This window comes from Pezoporus flaviventris, unplaced genomic scaffold (assembly GCF_033815535.1).
Source record: "Pezoporus flaviventris isolate CSIRO_AGI_PZ_B2104156 unplaced genomic scaffold, CSIRO_AGI_Pfla_v1 ptg000023l, whole genome shotgun sequence".
Taxonomy (NCBI): domain Eukaryota; kingdom Metazoa; phylum Chordata; class Aves; order Psittaciformes; family Psittacidae; genus Pezoporus; species Pezoporus flaviventris.
The window spans coordinates 19,171,683-19,189,088 of NW_026892571.1; the positions used below are offsets into that span (position 1 = coordinate 19,171,683).

Sequence of the window (17,406 nt, forward strand, 5' to 3'; positions counted from 1 at the left end):
GTTGGGTTAAACTCAACCCATTTGGGTTGGCAGGGGATGGACCAGGGTGGTCCAAGTGGTGCCTGCAGTGAGCATGGTGTTACCTGTGTGCCTGGGACACAGACTGGGAATGGGGGCTGCTTTGATTCCCTCCTGCCCTTTCGTTTTCCCTGTCTTTGGGGGTGGCAACTCACGGTGACATGGAAAATGTGTGTGAGGAAGTGCGGTTCCCATGGTTGCTGCGGGGAGGGGGGGAGGCAGCGGTGCCGGCCCTCGGCTGTGTGTCCCCTTGCTGTATGCAGGTTAGTGCTTCCCCGGGTGATCCAGCTGGGATGGGATGAGTTGTGCTGCCGGAGGGGACCCCTGAACCCTCTGCTTTCACCCCCTGTCCACAGGCACAATGAAATCCTTGTGTGCTGCTCCCTGAAACCCAGGGAGTGATGCCACAGCTAGAGCACACCACAGGAGTGCTCAGGGGGTTTGCATTCCTCTACCCAAGCAAAGGGGCTTCAGAAACCTCCCTGTCAATGGCAGAGTGGCCAAGCAAATCCTGCCCGTGCTGGTTCTGTTTTGGGGTGTTTTGGGCAGCCAGGGCAGCTGGAGGATGGGATTTGTTGGGTATCCATCACTGTGCTTGGGGTTTCTAATATCTACCCGCTGGGTTTAAGCAGACCGAAGGACCTGGGTTTGGATGCAGTGTGATGAGTAGCTGTAGCGTGACAGCGGTGGGTGGGGAGAGGGGGCAAGGCGAGGGGAAGCTCATACCCAAACCTGCACAGCTTGTTCGCTCCTTGGTGTGAATCATCCCTCCCTCCTCCCCCGGGCACGAGCGGCTGTCACCGCGGCCGGCAAAGCTGGGATGCTCTCCCTGTTTTCCTGGCGCATTCCCTGCGCTGAAGCGCTCCCACCTGCTCCTCTTCATCGCTATGTGCAAGTGCCCGGTGGCCATGGGGCTGTGGCTGCATGCTGTTGATGAGGCATGCTCATTGGGGCGTCACCTGGATCATATAGCAAGGATGATCTCAAGGCTTGGAGGAGCTGGGAACTGTGCTTCCCCATCTCCGCTCCTGCCTGGTGATGGGAGCCTGGGGGTCCCGGCGTGTCTGGGATGCTGGGTGCAGGGGGGGCTGGTGGCCCCTGGTGATCTCTGCGGAATGGGGACTGCAGTGCAGAGGGGGAAGGGGCCGTCTCTGCGGTGGTGCCAAGCCGGTTCCTAGCTGGAGTCTGTGGGAAGTGCAGCAGCCTCCGGACCATCTGGCTGCGGCACGTGGAGCGGCGGCACAGCCGTGCTGCGCGGGGGCCGGGGCTGCCTGCGCCAGCGATGGGCTGGCTGCGGCCGCATCGCCCTTCCCGTGGTGCTGCCCATGGCACCCGGCACCCATCACCGCGGTGCAGAGCCTGCAGCAGCCCAATTAAGTGACTCTCTCTTCTGTGTTCCCAAAGCTGCTGCTGCCCCATCCCTGGCAGTGTTGGATGGGGCTTGGAGCAAGCTGCTCTAGTGGAAGGTGTCCCTGCCCGTGGCAGGGCTTGGAGCTGCGTGAGCTTTCAGGTCCCTTCAACCCAAACCAGGCTGAGGTTCTGTGATTCTATCACGCGTGATGATGTGCTTGGGGATGTTACTGCGACCTGTGTTCAGTCGCTGTTATCCCGGTGCACTCGATGTGCTGCCTCTGGTGTGCCTGTGTGCACACCCACATGCTTTCGCTGTTAGCAGTTTCTAATCCTGCATCAGGATCTCAATGAGGGAAGGGTAAAGTGTTCCCTGCTCAGGGCGAGTGACCTGTAAAATAAGCTGGCGTTTGCCTTTTCAGCAGTGCTGCTGGGAGAGTGTTCCTTTGCTGGGTCTGTTTCTTTTTCCAGCTGGAACATCATCTGTCCTGAGCAATGCCCTTGCTGAATGCTGGTGCTTAGCAATGTTCTACAGCCCCAAACCCCACTGCAGAGCAGGGTGGTGGGGCGGCTCTCCCCTGCCTTCCCCAGCATGGCTGGGGCAGCAGCAGCCCTCACAGGGTTTGGGGATGGCTCTGTCCTCACTCCATCCATGAAGGCTGGGAGGAGGCCCAGGTTAAGGGCAGTGATGTGCCCCGTGTGCTCCCCCGGGCTCTGCTGCAGGTTTTGATGTGTTTCTATATCTTCCCTGCCAAAGCAGGAAGAATTGACTCACTCACTTGCCAGTGATGTTCCTGTGAGCGCGGTGGGATTCTTCCTGTTCTTACAGCTGAGGTGGGGAGCTCCAGAGACAAAAGGATTTCCGCAGCCTCCTTGGGAGGAGAAGGAAGCGGGCTCCTGCAAAACTGCTTTCTGTGGGTCTGGGAGCTGACCCCACTTTCCTGCCTGTCTGTGGGTACACCAGGTCCTGGTGAGAGCCAGTGAGGGGCTGCAGCCCCCCGGGACATGAGCCCTGGCAGTTGGTGGCTGCTGACCGAGGTGGAGACAGACGAGGCTTTGCCCCGTGCTGCAGGGATGTGCTGGAGGCACTTGTCCTGCCCATGGAAATGGGAGCAGGTCCCCTTCCCAGCTACTGTGGGATCCCTGGAGAAATCAAGCCAGCTCCCTTCTGGCCCACCTATTAACTAATTAGATTTAATAAGGAGCTAATCCAGTGCATGGCTGGGGCCTGAGGCAATCTGTGCGGTGTCTGGCTGGGGGCTCTGCCAGCACCCTCCATCCCCATGGCAGGACCCCCCTTTCAGTGACCCCCTCCCGGCCTTCTGCTCTGCTAATGGTCATTGCCTCTGTCAGGAGCAAATTTCTTCTGGATTAACATCCCCTAAATCGATTAGCTGTCTCGGGCAGGGCATTTAATTCTAATGAAATGTGATTCCAGGCTCCAGTCGATGAAATATTGTGGCCATGAGGGTAAAGTAACCTGTGCCTTTCCATGGGTTGTTCCAAGGGGTGGAGAGGGGGAAAACCAAAAAGGCTCGGAGGAGAAATGGCAATTACCAAGGCAGTGCACTGCACTATCACAGACTCACCTGGATCCCCCAGTGAGGGAGCTGGGGGATCATGAGGAGCTGTGAGTAAAGCATGGCATTTACATCCTGCTTCAGAGTTCACTCACAGGCACGGGGCTGGACGCATTTGCACAACCTGCCTGGAGCACTGGCAAGGGGGCAGCTTTACGGTGGGGTAAATGCTGTATCAGAATCCCTGTTGTGTGGGAGGAACTGGGAATATCCTTCATAGTTCCAGGGCAGTTGGTCTCTGGATGTTGACATCCCTCCCCGTGCGACAGCGCTGTTCCCAAATGCTTGGTTGTGGCAGGGGATTTTCACTGCTGCTTCCTCACATTTTTTGCTTGGCTGTTGGCTGCCGTTGGGAATGTCGGCCGGGGCGGTAGTTTTCCATTTCATTACCGTGTCCCTGAAGTTCTCCAGGCACTTAAGCCCTCACCTGGTGGTTGCTCTTTCGGCGCATCGCTCCTCTGTGTTTGAGTGCTGCATGTTTACACTTGGTTTTATCCGGAGACCTTGTCTGCTCCCACCTGAGCTCCCGGCCACTGCAGGTTGGGGTGGGCTGGGGGGTTCTGCCATAGAACAACACCAGGATGTGAACAAAAATAAACACAGGGCAAAGTACCAGACGTGGCGTTTGGTGAGGAAGTGGCGAAATCTCGTGTTTGCTGCTGGGTACATGAAGTGCTCTGTGTGCTCGGGGCCAGCACAGGACAGGGGTGGCACCCCAAGGAGTGGGTGGGCTGTGTTGGTTGTGCCCCCTGAGGAGCCATAGGCAGCGATGCTCTGGGGGCTGTGGGAGGACGGGGATGTTGCCACATTCATGCACAGCACGAGGAAGCCCCCTGAGGGCTCAGTGTGGTGCTGGTGGGTTGGAGGGTGGCTGTGCCCATGCGGTGTGCTGGTGCCACACGGGGTGATGCTCAGCCTGGAAGCTGCTTTCTGGGGTGTGGGTACCCAGATTTGGGCCCCTTATCTTCAAGTACCATCCCAGGGGCTGTGGGGAGGGCTTCACCCGCAGGCAGCTCAGCTCGCCTGTGCTCCTTGCTGGGAGGAGGCCGTGCGTTGGGAAGTGCCTCCCGCAGCTGCAGACATCTGTCCGCTCAGCGGCTCCCAAGCGGGGAGCCTTTCCGGGCCTCGTTTGCGTCATGCACGGGGTTTGTGTTCTTCCTCCTCCTGACCGCAGGTAGAGGCGGCCTCGCAGCGCTCCGCAGACCCGGCCCATGCGGCTGCCCCGCAGCGGCTCCCGGGTCTCTCAGGTCTGTTTGTCCTCCCCAGCATCACCTCTGTCTGCTCCTCTCCTGTGTCAGTGAACCCAGAGCTGCGGCAGCTCCTTACGCACCTCCTGCCTCTCCACAAAGAACCTGGTTAATGCAGGACCAGGCAGGGCTGAGTGGTGCTGGGCACTACACAGTGTGCTTCACTTTGCGGCGGCTGCTCCTGAGAAATCCTGTTTGGGCAAGCAGAGAAAATGGCGCAGTTTCCATGCAGGGCAGGACAGACGGGAGCCTCCCTGCATCTTCCTTTCCCGAGGGATGGAGGGGTTGTTGAGCCCATTGCTATTTGGGGTTCATGTGCAAGGCGTTGAAGTGAGGGTCCCCTTGGGTGTGACCCTGGGCAGCTGTGAGCATCGCTTCATTAATGAAGCTGCTTTATTAACCCAGCCCTGCTGCCTTGGCCAGTTACTGCCCCACCAGTGGTGCAGGGGAACAGGCAGAGCCCTTTGCGTGCGCTGGGTTTCTGAAGGATCTCGGCCATGGTGAGATAAAGATCTGAGGAGTGCTAAGAAAAGCTGAACAGGAAGGATGGAGCATGGCGGTGTCAGCAGCAAGGCAGGCTCTGAGTGTCCAGGAACTGGGAAAGTCAGGGCTGGACCCGGTCAGAGGAGAGGGGGGGACAAGGGTGAGAGCTCTGATTAACCAGCAACTTCCTCCAGCCAGGAGGCGGCTGATGGAAACAGAAGAGTGGCCAGAGCAGTGTGAGTCAAAGGAAGCGGCTTCTCGCCTCCGGGAGCCCCGAGTCCCCGCTGCAGGATGTCCCCTGGGTCCAGCAGTGCTCATGGTGTTGTCAGCAGGTTCATGGTGTTGCTGGAGGGCTCATGGTGTTGCCAGCAGCCTGGCTGCCAGCCGCCACCGCTGCAGGCTGTTTTGAGCAGGGTACCAAAACACTCGTTGCAGTTTTGGGCCATTTCTAGCAGGGGTGATGGCAGGAGCCGGCAGAGCCTGTGATGGAAGCCTCGTGCATCCCTGAGCAGCTGTTCCTGTGTGGGGGCCCCACACAGCTCTGATCTCCCTGAAGCTGTTTTTGCTGGTTTAAAGTGTTCTGTGAAGTGGCATCTCTCCCCTGGGACTGGGATGAGCTGTGCCCAGGGCTGCAGCCAGGAGCAGGGGCTGAGGTCAGGCTCCTGCCTTCTCTGTGTGTTGCAGAAGCGACTGCTTTCCCCTGCCCTCCAACGTGAGCAACGACCCAAATCCACATATGAGGTAGGGGCTTCCCTCTTGCTTTTTCTCTTTTAAATCTGTCCCTTTCCTCTCTGGGCACAACCTGCCTGGTGACACGTGGGCAAAGGCAACCGCTGCCAGCAAACTCTCCTTTTCCTCTTCTCCTTCACACAGGGCTGCTGAGGGCAGACACCTCCAGCCTCAGCTGCCATGGGCAATGGGTCACCCTGTGCCCTTTGGACGTGAAACCTCCTCCAACTCCCTGGAAATGAAACCATCTCTCCAGGAGACCCCATGGTCCTTCTGGGTTGGATCCCTTGGATCCTCAGTGTCTTTCATCAGGAATCTTGGGAAGCTTTGCAGACGCGTCCTGGCCTGGCAAGGTTCCCAAGATGACTCCAAATGTTCTTGGTTTGGGGGTGGCAGGATGACGTGGCCGGGTGCTGGGCTGGTGGGCAGCGCGGGATAATTTTAGCAGCACAACCGAGCGGCCCTTCCGAGGGCTCGCTTTGTGTTTCACGAAGCACAGATCTTTTATCTCTTAAAATACCATGGCAATAATTCACGTCTTCGGCGTGTTGCTCAGACCTGATCCGCTGTCTGAGCCCGGTCAATAGTCCCATTCATCCTACAGTGGGTTCTCTGTGCCTCTGGCAAACATTTTGCCATACGAAGCCACGCCGAGTGTGTGAAGCGAGGCATACGGTGATGCCTGGGCTGGGCAGCGGTGCTGCCTGCTCCCGTGGTTGTAGGAAAAGGCAGAGCGGAAGCTGCGGCACCTCCTGGATCTTCAGTCCTGGATGGGTCTCTCAGTTTCTGTTGCTTTGTAGCACCTCTGAGCAGTTCTGGAGTGTTTTCCCTTGAAACATGGTTTGTGTTTGGAAACTTTCCCTGGTAAAAATGAAGTTCAGTGTGTGCTGCTGAGACGAGCCTTGGTGCTGTGTTTTGCCCGGAGGCTGTGTGTGTGGTAAAGGCGTTGAAATGGGCTTTGGAGGAGCTGTAGGGCAGCGGCAGCGATGATCTCCCTGCCTCGGGGAGTCCCATGTGGGGCCTGTGCCCGTTGCACCGGTCCTTGGGGTCTCTCCTTGGGTTTGGCACCCTCAAACCTTGATCTCCAGCATGTACCAAGCCAGAACAGCCTTTCCATGGGCTCTGGTGCATGAACACAAGGGGAGAAGCTGCTGCTGGAAGTGGGGCGGTCTCTGCTCATCTGGTTTCATGTATTTACTTGAGTGATGAGTCAGAGGGAACCTGCCAGCAGCTGCAGTCCTGTCCTAAACCACTGCTGAACTCCAAGTGCCTGCTGGAGGAGTTAATAACTGAATCATTGCTAATGAAAGAAAGCAGCCCGGGGATGGAGCTGGGTGCAGAGCATTGTGGCAGCGAGCGGGGCTATTGCTGACCTCCGCTGGGAAGCGCAGAGGGAGGATCCAAACCTTTTGGAACCAGTGAAGCACTTACTGACGCTGCCCCGATGCTTGGTGCTGACCCCAGCAGTGCATGGGCTGGGTCTGTATCGGGGCTACATTGAGATGCTGGCAGCTGCAATGCTGATTTCCAGGCATGAGCTGCTCGTTGCTGGATCCCTGCATGAGCTGTGGGGATGTGGTGCAGTCAGAGCATCCCATCTTCTGCAGCATGCTGTGCTGCTTGCATGCATCCGTGGGCCAGATCCAGCACTGACCTTTCCCAGCCTCTATCCCCAGGCATCCCTGAGCACTGGGACATGTTGCATGACCCCACTGCTGTGCCCGAATCCCTGTCTCACTGGGTGCTTGCTGGCAGTGGGTGCTGGCTGTGGGGCAGACACCATATTGCTGCTTTCTAAGCACCCTTGGCAGGCCATAATCTGCCTGTTTTGGTGCTGATTAGAGCGGCTGTTCCCTGGATTACCCGTCCCGGCTGGTTCCTGCCCACCACAGGGTGCTCGGTGCGACTGCTGCAGTGGTGTGGGGCTGTGGAGGTGCTGCTGGGGTGAGTGAGTGGGATGTGCCGTGTTCTGCTGTGTGCAGCCGCTGGTGACCCCAGAGCTGCCTTCTCTGGGCTCCTGCAGCCGAGCTGCCTAAAGGGGCCGCAAGAAAGCGCAGAGAAGCTGTGGCTGCCCCATCCCTGGCAGTGCTCAAGGCCAGGTTGGACGCAGGGGCTTGGAGCAAGCTGCTCTAGTGGAAGGGGTCCCTGGCTGTGGCAGGGGTTGGAGCTGGAGGAGCTTTAAGGTCCCTTCAACTCAAACCAGGCTGGGGTTCTGTGAGGGTTGGAGGCAGATGGACTATGATGTAGATGCAGGTTTGTTTTGAGAAGCTTTAAGGAACTTGTCAAACCCACAGTGGGGGGGGAACTGGTGGCTTCTGTCCTCATGGATGGCAGTGGGAGTGTGGTCACCTCCCCAGTGAGGGGCTGTCGGTGCTGCGGGTTGGCGACAAAGCAATGCCACCATGGGCACCGAGGGGTCCGCAGCTCGATGGGACCCAGGACCCTCCATCCCTCTCCTGAGCCTGCTGCTCCCTGCGTTCCCTGCCACGGGGGAAGGAAGGGGCAGGAGTCTCAGTTCCTGTTGTCCCATTGAGCATTAAATATAGGCTGTTAAGCAATTTTCTGTGCAGGAAGTGTAGAAATACCGCGCTGTGTGAGCACAGCCCTGTGTCTCACACCAAGAGGGCTGGAACTTGCCTTGCAGCGTGCAACCGGCCTCATCAGCATCCTTTGCTTTCCCCCTTTGCAGCAGCATTAACCCATCACTCCTGGACTCCTCAGTGGGTTTCTCTTTAACATGAACTGTGTGCAGCATCCTGGCAGAGCGGTTTTTGCTTTTCCCAGCTCAGATTAGCAAGGTGGCTGCAGAGTCAGCTTTGGGGACAGCCCTGCTCTCTGAGCCACCAGTTCAACCTTTTCCCTGGCCAGCCTGGGCTTTGGAACACTCACTGATGGGCAGCGGAGCCAGGCAGGAGGGGACATCAACTGAGGTCTCATTCTGATGTGTTGTGGTTGCCCTCTGCGTCCTGTTGTTGCGTTTGCCACCCATCCATCCCAGCCAGGAAGAGCACGCACGTGGAAGAGCTGCAATCTCCTCTCAGCCCCTTCTGAATTCTGATTTAAGGGGGAAGCTCCTGCTGTACATCTGCCCAGGCTTTCCGGTTCCAGTGCACTTTGCCTCTGTGCTCCTTTTGGGAAAGCCTGGAAGTGTTTTAAACACTGCACACAAAGAAAGGATCACAGGGATGTTGTACTGAGGTGGGAATGTCCTGGTGAGGATTAAAGGTAGGGAAAGAACTAGAAGCTGGTGACCAGGGAAGAGCAGCTCGAGGCAGGGCTGTGGTGCGAGTGGTTCCCCCAGTGTGGCTGAAGCTCCACATGCCGGGTCTCCCAAATGAGGGATGGGATAGATTCCATCGTGCCTTGGTGCTGTATGTGTGGAGGAGGGCTGTGACACCATGACATCTTTCTTCTATAAATGGCCTTTTCAGTAGTTCCAGATTTCTTTGGAAGGGGCTTTTTATGTTCAAACCCAACCACTTCAGTCTCATTGCAGGAACAGCAGCTGCTTCCCAGAAAGATTTCACTCTCAATAGCTGAGGAGGAGGAGGAGGTACGCTGGGGTGATCCGGCAGGATGCACAGTGGGAGAGGTGGGCTGAGCTCTGAGCCAGGGAGGAGGGATGGGCAAAGGGGTTAACGGAGGTGAGGATGAGGAGGACTGTGGTAGCGGTCAGGGAGCAGAGAGGAAAGGAATGGTCATGGATGGGGGCCGTGGGGCAGGATGGTCCCGTGCTGGAGCTGACGGGAGGGCAGGCTTTGGGGCAGCACCTGTAGCAGACCCACCCTCTGGAGGTGCCGAGCTGGTCCTGTTGCTCAGAAGTTTCCCTGGCTCTGCAGTGCCTTTCCCTGCCGTTGCGGTTGGCTGAGGAAGCCAGCGGGAGACCTTGGAAGCAAAACTCTCCCAGCCCTTGGCGCAGTCCGGCCGGGACTCCCGTGCGCAAGAGGAAGCAGAAGTTTCTGTCGGGCTCTGTGGCATTTTGGGTTTGCTCGTCCGTGATGCTGAGGAGGAAGCAGGCTCAGGAGCTGAGGGGCATGGACGCCTCCCCATGCACCCTGCCTGCAGTGCAGGAGCTTTGGCTGCTTCCACTGCAGGGGTTCTGTCCTAAATCATAGACAAGGGGGTCAGGCTTTTAGGATGGGATGGTGGGAGCGCGGGTGGGAATAACGGTGGCACAGGGAGGGCAATGGGGCCTCCTTGTTTGCCCCCCGAGGTACGGGTGCCCCTCGCTCCTTTTCTGGCTGAGCCTGCTGTTAAATTTAGCATCCACTTTGTCCCTGCAGCTTGGCCCTGTTGCTCAGCGAGTGGCTGGTAGTGATGCTCCCTTATCGCTGTCACACCAGGAGTTATCTCCTTTTCCCCCTGCCTCTCCCTTGCCTGTTTATAAGCACCATGGGCCATGGCTATTGGGTGCTGCCACCTCCAAAGGCTCCTCAGCTTCATCCCTGTGCCTGCTCCCTGTGGCTCCCCAGCCTCCTCCTGGCTCTCATCAAGGAGGCACAGTCCTGGCTCGTGTAACATGGGCAGGCTATTGCTGGGTCCACAGTGTGTGGTGGGCAGAGCGTGGCTGTGGCTGACGGTCAGCACCGAGCTGGAGGAGGGGAAATGGCTCCTTAAGTCGTTAACATCATCCTTGTTATTACTGCGAGGAGCAGGAGGCTGCTGGCTCTGGGGACTGGGTTGAGGTCCCCAAGCCCTCCGGCTGCTCCGGCGAGGGAAGGGGCTGCTCTGCTGCAGCAGCAACAGCACAGGAGAGTGGGGACTCTGGTCATGGGTGCTGTCAGCCGGACCCTTCCCCTTGTCTCCTGGTGTACCTGAGACCTGCTAGGGGCTGTCCTGGTGCCTCTGGTGCCCTTGGCCTGCTTTGCACCATCGGTGCTGGCGCAAACCCTACCTGTCCTGCGAGTCCCTCTCTTAAACACTAGCAGGAGCATCCTGGAAGCTGCCCCAAACCCCACAGGGTCTGCTGCTGTTGGTGCAGGTGGAGGCTGTGAAAGTGCTCTGCGCTTGGGTCCCCATGGCCATGGCCCCTTCAAGAAGCCTCTGCTGTGCTTTTCCACTGGGAAAGATCCCAGTGCTTTCCCTCTCCCTGCCTGGTTTGCTGGGTGGCTTCCTGCTGCTTTAGGAAGCAGTGGTGTGAAGGCAACAGGACTGAACTGTGGGCAGGCTTAGCCCTGGAGCTTTAAGCAGAGATACTCGAGAACAGCTTTAAAGCTTGGAAAAAGCTTATCCCATGGGAAGAGCAGAACCCCTTGAATTCTTTTGCGGTTGTCTGTTGGTGTCCAAGAGGAGGAAAGGGGCTTTTTGTGTTTTCTACCTGTGCTTGGGAAGGGAAAAAGAAACGCTGAGGTTTTGGACTTTGGGGGAAGAAATGCACAGGAGGATGAGTACTGCATCTTCTACTGCAGTCCCTCGTGTTGCTTAAGTTCATGGTCCCCTCCAAACCTGTGGCCTTGCAGTGCCCAGGATCATGTGTTTGCATGTGCAGGGTTATGGGGTCAGCCTGAAGAGCCAGTCCTGGATCCGCTCAGGTTGCTGCAAGTAAGAACTTAATAGGCTTCGGGTCTCGGAGGGAATCTGCAGCTTGGAAAGCAATAAACCTCTGTTACCACCCGTGCATGGGGACTGCCTTCAGCATCACTGCCACTGCCCCATGGCACTGGGCTTCAGCTCCCACATGGTTCTCATGGTGCTTTGAGGTTTCAGCTCCTGTGGTGGGACCCCCACAGAGCCCTGACACTGGGGTGGGTGCAATGTTCTCAGGGCTTACCTGGTGATGGGTGCCTCCATGGGGACTCATGGCTGGGATTACTGCCCGCCTGCATCATGCTGTTGGTGGGCTCTTTCCTCTCCTAACATGTTCCCTCTCTTGCTCCCTGCAGACCTTTCGGCAGCCAAGCGCAAGTTCGCTGACTCCCTCAATGAGTTTAAGTTCCGCTGCATCGGTGATGCTGAGACGGACGATGAGATCTGCATAGGTGAGTGCTGGGGCTGGTGCTATGGGAGCACTGAGGCCCCCTTCCAGACCCCTGAGCTGAGCAGGGCATGGGGAAAAACTAGTGGAAGGTGTCCCTGCCCATGGCAGCGGCTGGAACTGGATGAGCTTTAAGGTCCTTTCTAACACAAACCAGTCTGGGATTCTCTTATTTCTCCTGATCTAATATCAGCAAAACCTTCCTAAGTTTGTCACTTCTTGGCCTAAATCTATCCCTGCCAAATAGGAGAGCAAGAAGATTGTCTATATCTGAATCCATCTAGATTATCCATCCCTTTTGCACTGGAGGGCAGGGATCTGGGGATGTGGTTGTGGCTGAATGCACTGTGAAAGGCTGTGATCTGAAGGCGAGGAGCAGCGGCCTCACTGGTGGCTGCAGCAGCACAGGACCCATCAGGGGCCAGCAGCACAGAGCCTGGCTCCACCGCAGAGCTTCTCATGGTGCAGGGTGGCAGCTTCAGCCGCTTGGCTCCATGTTATCCTGCTTCTGCCTCAGCTGAACTTTCAGAGCTTACTGTGCACATCATCTGGAGCCTGGAGAGCAAATGAGCTTTAGCCCTGATTTAACGTTGCTTATTCATTTGTGCCCAGTCTCTCAGCAAAAATAGCTTTATCGCCTGAGCCCCCTGCTGCGATGCACACACTGGTGAGCTGCCCCTTGTGTGCTGAGCACACTGAGGTCAGTGCTGAGCCATAGGGCTGTTTGGTGAATGTCTGTTGGATAGGGCAGGTTTGAGGTGAAGGTGCAGTGTTCCTTTCTGGAGGAGGGAACACGGTGCTGGGGGTGCTTCCCGACAAGCTGCTTCTGTAGGAAGCCTTTCTAGAGGGGGAGCAAAGGTGATAAAACCCCTCGACCAACCAACCCTTCAAAACACAAACAAGTTCCCATGTTCAGTCCCTCTCTTTCTTTAAAGTAAACTGTTAAACCCTGACTGTGCTGGTGTGTCCCTTGCAGCCAAGTCTCTGCAGGAGTTTGCCACGGTGCTGCGGAACCTGGAGGACGAGCGGATGCGCATGGTACGGGCATGGGGCGCGTGGTAGCACTGGAGCACCGTGCCTGTGAGCCCCACGGGGGAGAGCAGAGGGAGGGAAGGGTGAGCTTGGTGAGGGAACACTTGAAGAGCATCGGTGTCCGGCTGAGGGATGATGGTCAGTGCTGGGGTGAGAAGTGGGTTTGGTACAAGCTCCCCTGCCTCCCTCAGCAGGGCTGCAGTAGGGTTTGTGTGGGGCAGGCTGTGGAGCCACACGGGTGTGCGGGGCTGGGCTGGGCAGTGCTGGTGGCTGAGCTGTGCCTGTCTGTGCCCCCAGATTGAGAATGCCAGCGAGGTGCTGATCACGCCTCTGGAGAAGTTCCGCAAGGAGCAGATCGGGGCTGCCAAGGTGAGCTGCTGCACCGGGCTGCTGCCTGCAGGGACAGAGCCCAGGGATGCTAGTGATGGCCATGGGGGTGCCCAGGCCCTGGTGCACTGCAGGGCGCTGGGCACAGGCACTGTAGGAGATGGCTCACTGCTGCAGGATGGACACGGCAGTGGTCCAGCTCCTTGGAAAGTGCCTCAGTGTTCCGAGTTCGCCACAACCAAGTACATGCCAAGGGCCAGGAATCACTTGCCAGTCGAAGTGATTTTCCTTACTCCAAGCAAGAATTAGCATTTTCTCAGTGGGTTTCCTGAGCCCCCCTGCTCTGTGCTCCCCACCCTGGGATGTCACTGAGCAGCTGCACAGGGATTTGGGTGGCTTCTGTCCGGATGGGTGAGCCCAGGAGGCACCGGGGTGGCTGTGAGACAGCCCGCCCCCCCCTGCTTTCCTGCCTTTGTTCTGGAATTAAACCCGTGTCTGCGGCTCTCCTGTTGTTATAACAACCTGCTGCTGCCTGCAAGAAGCACATGCCAGCCCGTGGGGCCGTGTTCGCATGGCAGCGCTGTGCTGGCTCCAGGGGCAGCCCTGCACGACCAGGCTGTCCTGGTTCACACAGGTGGAACTGAGGACACAAAGGGGTCAGTCAGAAAGGAGCTGGTTGTTAGCAGGTGTCAGAGGTGGGTTTCATACCAACTGATGCTGGGGGATGCTGTGGATCCTCACGGCTCTCTGGTGATGTGTTCACCATCACACTTCTTGTTCTGTTTTGTAGGATGCCAAAAAGAAATATGACAAGGAGACCGAGAAGTATTGTGGTGTCCTAGAAAAGCACCTAAACTTGTCTTCTAAGAAGAAGGAATCCCAGCTACAAGAGGTGAGAGCAGCCTCTGGTTTTCCATGGTTACCTGTAACTGGCTTGAGCTTTTTGAATGCTTTACACAGCTCGTAGCATTGGTTCTCCTGGCTGTAAACTCATTTTCCCCTCATTCTGGCTGCAAGTGGTGGGTTTTGCCCTCTGCCTGTAATCAAAGGGGTCAAAGATGTTTTGGTGAGTGGATCAGAGAGATCCCAGAATGGATAGCAGTCAAAAAGGGGAAAGAGTATTTAATTATAGAGTGTGACAGAAAGGAACTGGTTCTGCTGCAGGCTTTCCTTGTGCCAGCACAGATCATGGATGTCTGGCTTCCTTCTCTGAAAGTGGCTGCACTGGCTTGGGGCTTCCTGGGAGGAGTGATCAGGCTTAGTGCCTTTAAACTGCTTTGGGAGCCTATTACTGACTCGGGACGTAGTGAGCTGCTGTGCCAAATGCTCTTACTGGATGAGAATGCTGAGTTCTCCATCACTTCTTCTAAGTTAGGAATTCCTTGCCTTGGCCCAGAGATGGGTTGGTCCCTGCAGGATGCCCTTGGGGCGGGAGCCCCATGGAGCAGGGCAGTAGGATGCGGTGCAAATGCAGGCAGTGACTGGGTACAGGATGCTGTGCAGATGCAGGCAGTGGCTGGGTGCAGGACGCGGTGCAGATGCAGGCAGTGGCTGGGTGCAGGACGCGGTGCAGATGCAGGCAGTGGCTGGGTGCAGGATGCGGTGCAGATGCAGGCAGTGGCTGGGTGCCGGATGCGGTGCAGATGCAGGCAGTGGCTGGGTGCAGGACGCGGTGCAGATGCAGGCAGTGGCTGGGTGCAGGATGCAGTGCAGGATGCTGTGCGGGATGCAGGCAGTGGCTGGGTGCAGGACGCGGTGCAGATGCAGGCAGTGGCTGGGTGCAGGATGCTGTGCGGGATGCAGGCAGTAGCTGGGCGCTGCTGCGGCTGGCTCAGGCTGAGCAGCGCTGGCGGCTGGTGCCACCTGCCGGCACTTTCCACCCCGACAATGATTCGGTGCTGGCTGGAGGCAGAGGGAGGCCAGAGCCTGCTCCCAGGTTCAGGTGTCGGGGCGGTTTCCCTTGGTTTTGGTGGCTCAGACCCCTCCGAGGAGGGCGCTGCCTTTGAAGGAGAGCCCAGCATGAAGGATGTGAAACCTGGATGTGGCATCCAGCAGCGTGTGGCGGCGCTGGCCCCATCCAGCACCTCCCTGGGGCTGCTGCCCTGTCCCTGCCTGCCAAGGGTTTCCATAGATGTGCGTGCAGAAGAGCTGCCGATGCGATGGCAGTGTTTTAGGGAAGCCAACATCACCCATTAATGAGCAGCCCAAGCCTCACTAGATGGGCTCATGTCCTAAGAGTCTGTGTGGTGTTTTCTGTTTCCTAACCTCTTGCTGGCCACATCTGGAGGGTGATAGTGGCCACACGTGCAACTGCTGCGATGAGGCAGGGAGAGGAGGCAGCCCTGGGAATTCTCTGCTGCTTTGGCTGTTGTCCAGTTAAATAGCACACAGGGTCGGGTCTGCTGCTTACCTCCTGGCCAAGTTATTCGATGGCATCATATTTTCTACTTTTCAGAACTCGGCCTGCTGAGTACCTCAGCCTGTGTGTGTGCTGTGGGCACACAGCATGACTGCAGGGGCAGGGCATGGGGAAAACAGGCCTTTTCCTGGCTCTGTCATGTGGAAAACTGGAAATAAGCCACTGCTCAAATGGCAGAGCAGGGGACACTCTGGGGTGCTCTATGCAGTGTCACTTGCAAGCATAGCAATGTGTGCTGGGGATACCTGTGTCCCACACCTGCTTCTACTGCAACAGCTCCATGCTGTGAGCGTGATGAGATTGTTTTTACACTCTGGGATTAGGGCATATCCCTGGTTTTGCTCATTGGGCTTTAGCTTCAAAGCAGAGGGGATTTGCTGTCTGCTGACACACTTGCTGGAGAGGGTAGTGGGGCACGTGTACCCCCCAGTTTGGCCCCAGAATGCGTCTCCTGTTGTGGTGCTTTCCAGAAAGCAGAGAATTGCCTCTTATTGTCAAGTGCGCAGCAACTTGTTGTTTTCCTCACTTCTGGTGCGTGTTTTTCTACCCAGCTGCCCGGGAGGTGAGAACGTGAGTCACCAAAAACGTTTTCTTTCAGCTGAAGAAAGAGCCTGCTCATGTGAATCAGGTTTATATTTAATCGCTGAGCCATCTGTCCAGCCCTGGATTGGGGTCTGGAGTGGAATTGGTTCTGCATGGACACGTTCCCGTCAGAGCCAGATGCTCTCTAGTCACAAGGCCAAGTGCTCCTGGTGGTGACTTTGTGTTCCCTCTGTCACTCCCTCGCGCCCGCAGGCAGACAGCCAGGTGGACCTGGTGCGGCAGCATTTCTATGAGGTCTCCCTGGAGTACGTGTTCAAGGTGCAGGAGGTGCAGGAGAGGAAGATGTTTGAGTTCGTGGAACCTGTAAGTGAGCGCTCACACAGCCTCAGCCTGCAGATGAGGGAGGGTGGGGGCTCGTGGGGGGCACCCCTGCGGTGGGATGGGTGTGGAGCTCCAGACCCTCTCTCAGAGGGAGGTCTGGGGGGAGAAAGTGCCCAGGTGAGCCCCCAGCACATGGAGCTGTGAGCTCGGTGGCCATGAGCATGGAAACGTTCCAGATCGCTGTTGTGGGGAGCTGGACCTGGGGGCCTGTGGCAATTAAAGTAGATTTGCCTGACTGGGGAAGAAAAGAGAGGACTGTAACTGACATTCCCAGGGGGGAAAAAAGAGTGCAGGAGTGACAGAAATAGGGGAAAAAAACGTTTTCCAAGATCTACCTTTGCTCAGGAGTTGCATCCTCTAAAGCTCCTTAGGGAAGTGCCAGATCTCCCAGCTCTTGCAGAGGTAATTCCTGCTGAGAGCAGAGTAACTCAGTGCTGTGAGAGACACGGTGCAGGGGATGGCACTGTGCTGCCTGCCTTGCACAGCGCCTCCCAGCTCTGCTGTCAGTGACCATGGGGCTGGGGTGATACAGGGAAAGGAGACAGAGGTGGGCAGGGGCTTGACATGGCTCTGGGGGAAGGAAGCACAGACTTGGCTTTGGGGTTTGCTCAGAGGAGGGTTTGGAAGTGAAACGAGGAACAGGGCATCCTCCTCGGGGCTGCCAGCAGGTCCCTCTGCCTTGGGAGCTGCAGGGATGCTGCCCTCAGCAGCAGGGGCTCTGGAAGCAGCTCTGGGTCTGTACTGACTGTCTTGATCCGTTTTATCCCAACGCAGCTGCTGGCCTTTCTGCAGGGGCTCTTCACCTTCTACCACCACGGCTACGAGCTTGCAAAGGACTTCAGTGACTTCAAGACAGAGCTGACAATCAGCATCCAGAACGTAAGTGTGCCCTGTGCCGGTGCCACTGCACCGCGTGCTCAGTGCCGGGACTGCCCTGCAGAGATGTCGATATAGTTTACCAAAGGTTTTACTCTCCTTTTCCTGTGTGCCACCAAGCAAAGGCTTTGACTGCACTGGTGAAAGCAAAGTGATTTTTGTGCGTAACTACATGTATACACAGCCTCTTTCCCTATGGCACTCCACACGTGAGGCCCAGCCCCCTGGGAGCCAGCCAGCGGGCAGGCGTCGTGCCCTGTGATTTTAGTGAGTGTTTCCGACTGTTCTGCAAGTGTCTCAAAGCACTGTTCCTTCTGGGAAGTGCCGTGCTTTTTGCCATCCCAGTCTCCAGGCTGTGGAGCGGAGCCGTGGCCAGTGCATGGTTGGTGCCTGCGCGTTGGACGTGTGTTCGGGGCTTTGGAATGTTTCCCTGCCCATGGCAGGGGC

At 57.2% G+C, this 17,406-nt stretch overlaps 1 protein-coding gene across 4 annotated transcripts in view; it reads left to right on the forward strand.

Annotated features, from left to right (window-relative positions):
* The window catches only part of ARHGAP26 (Rho GTPase activating protein 26), a 115,759-nt gene that overhangs the window by 6,272 nt on the left and 92,081 nt on the right, over positions 1 to 17,406 (forward strand). For 3 of the 4 annotated variants that reach the window (XM_061457129.1, XM_061457130.1, XM_061457132.1), the window contains exons 2-7: positions 11,290 to 11,385; positions 12,358 to 12,419; positions 12,711 to 12,782; positions 13,531 to 13,632; positions 15,955 to 16,065; positions 16,858 to 16,962. In XM_061457129.1, the coding sequence (XP_061313113.1) occupies positions 11,290 to 11,385; positions 12,358 to 12,419; positions 12,711 to 12,782; positions 13,531 to 13,632; positions 15,955 to 16,065; positions 16,858 to 16,962 (548 nt within the window). The remainder of the gene's footprint in view (positions 1 to 11,289; positions 11,386 to 12,357; positions 12,420 to 12,710; positions 12,783 to 13,530; positions 13,633 to 15,954; positions 16,066 to 16,857; positions 16,963 to 17,406) is intronic. The other variant, XM_061457131.1, reaches the window with a different exon arrangement.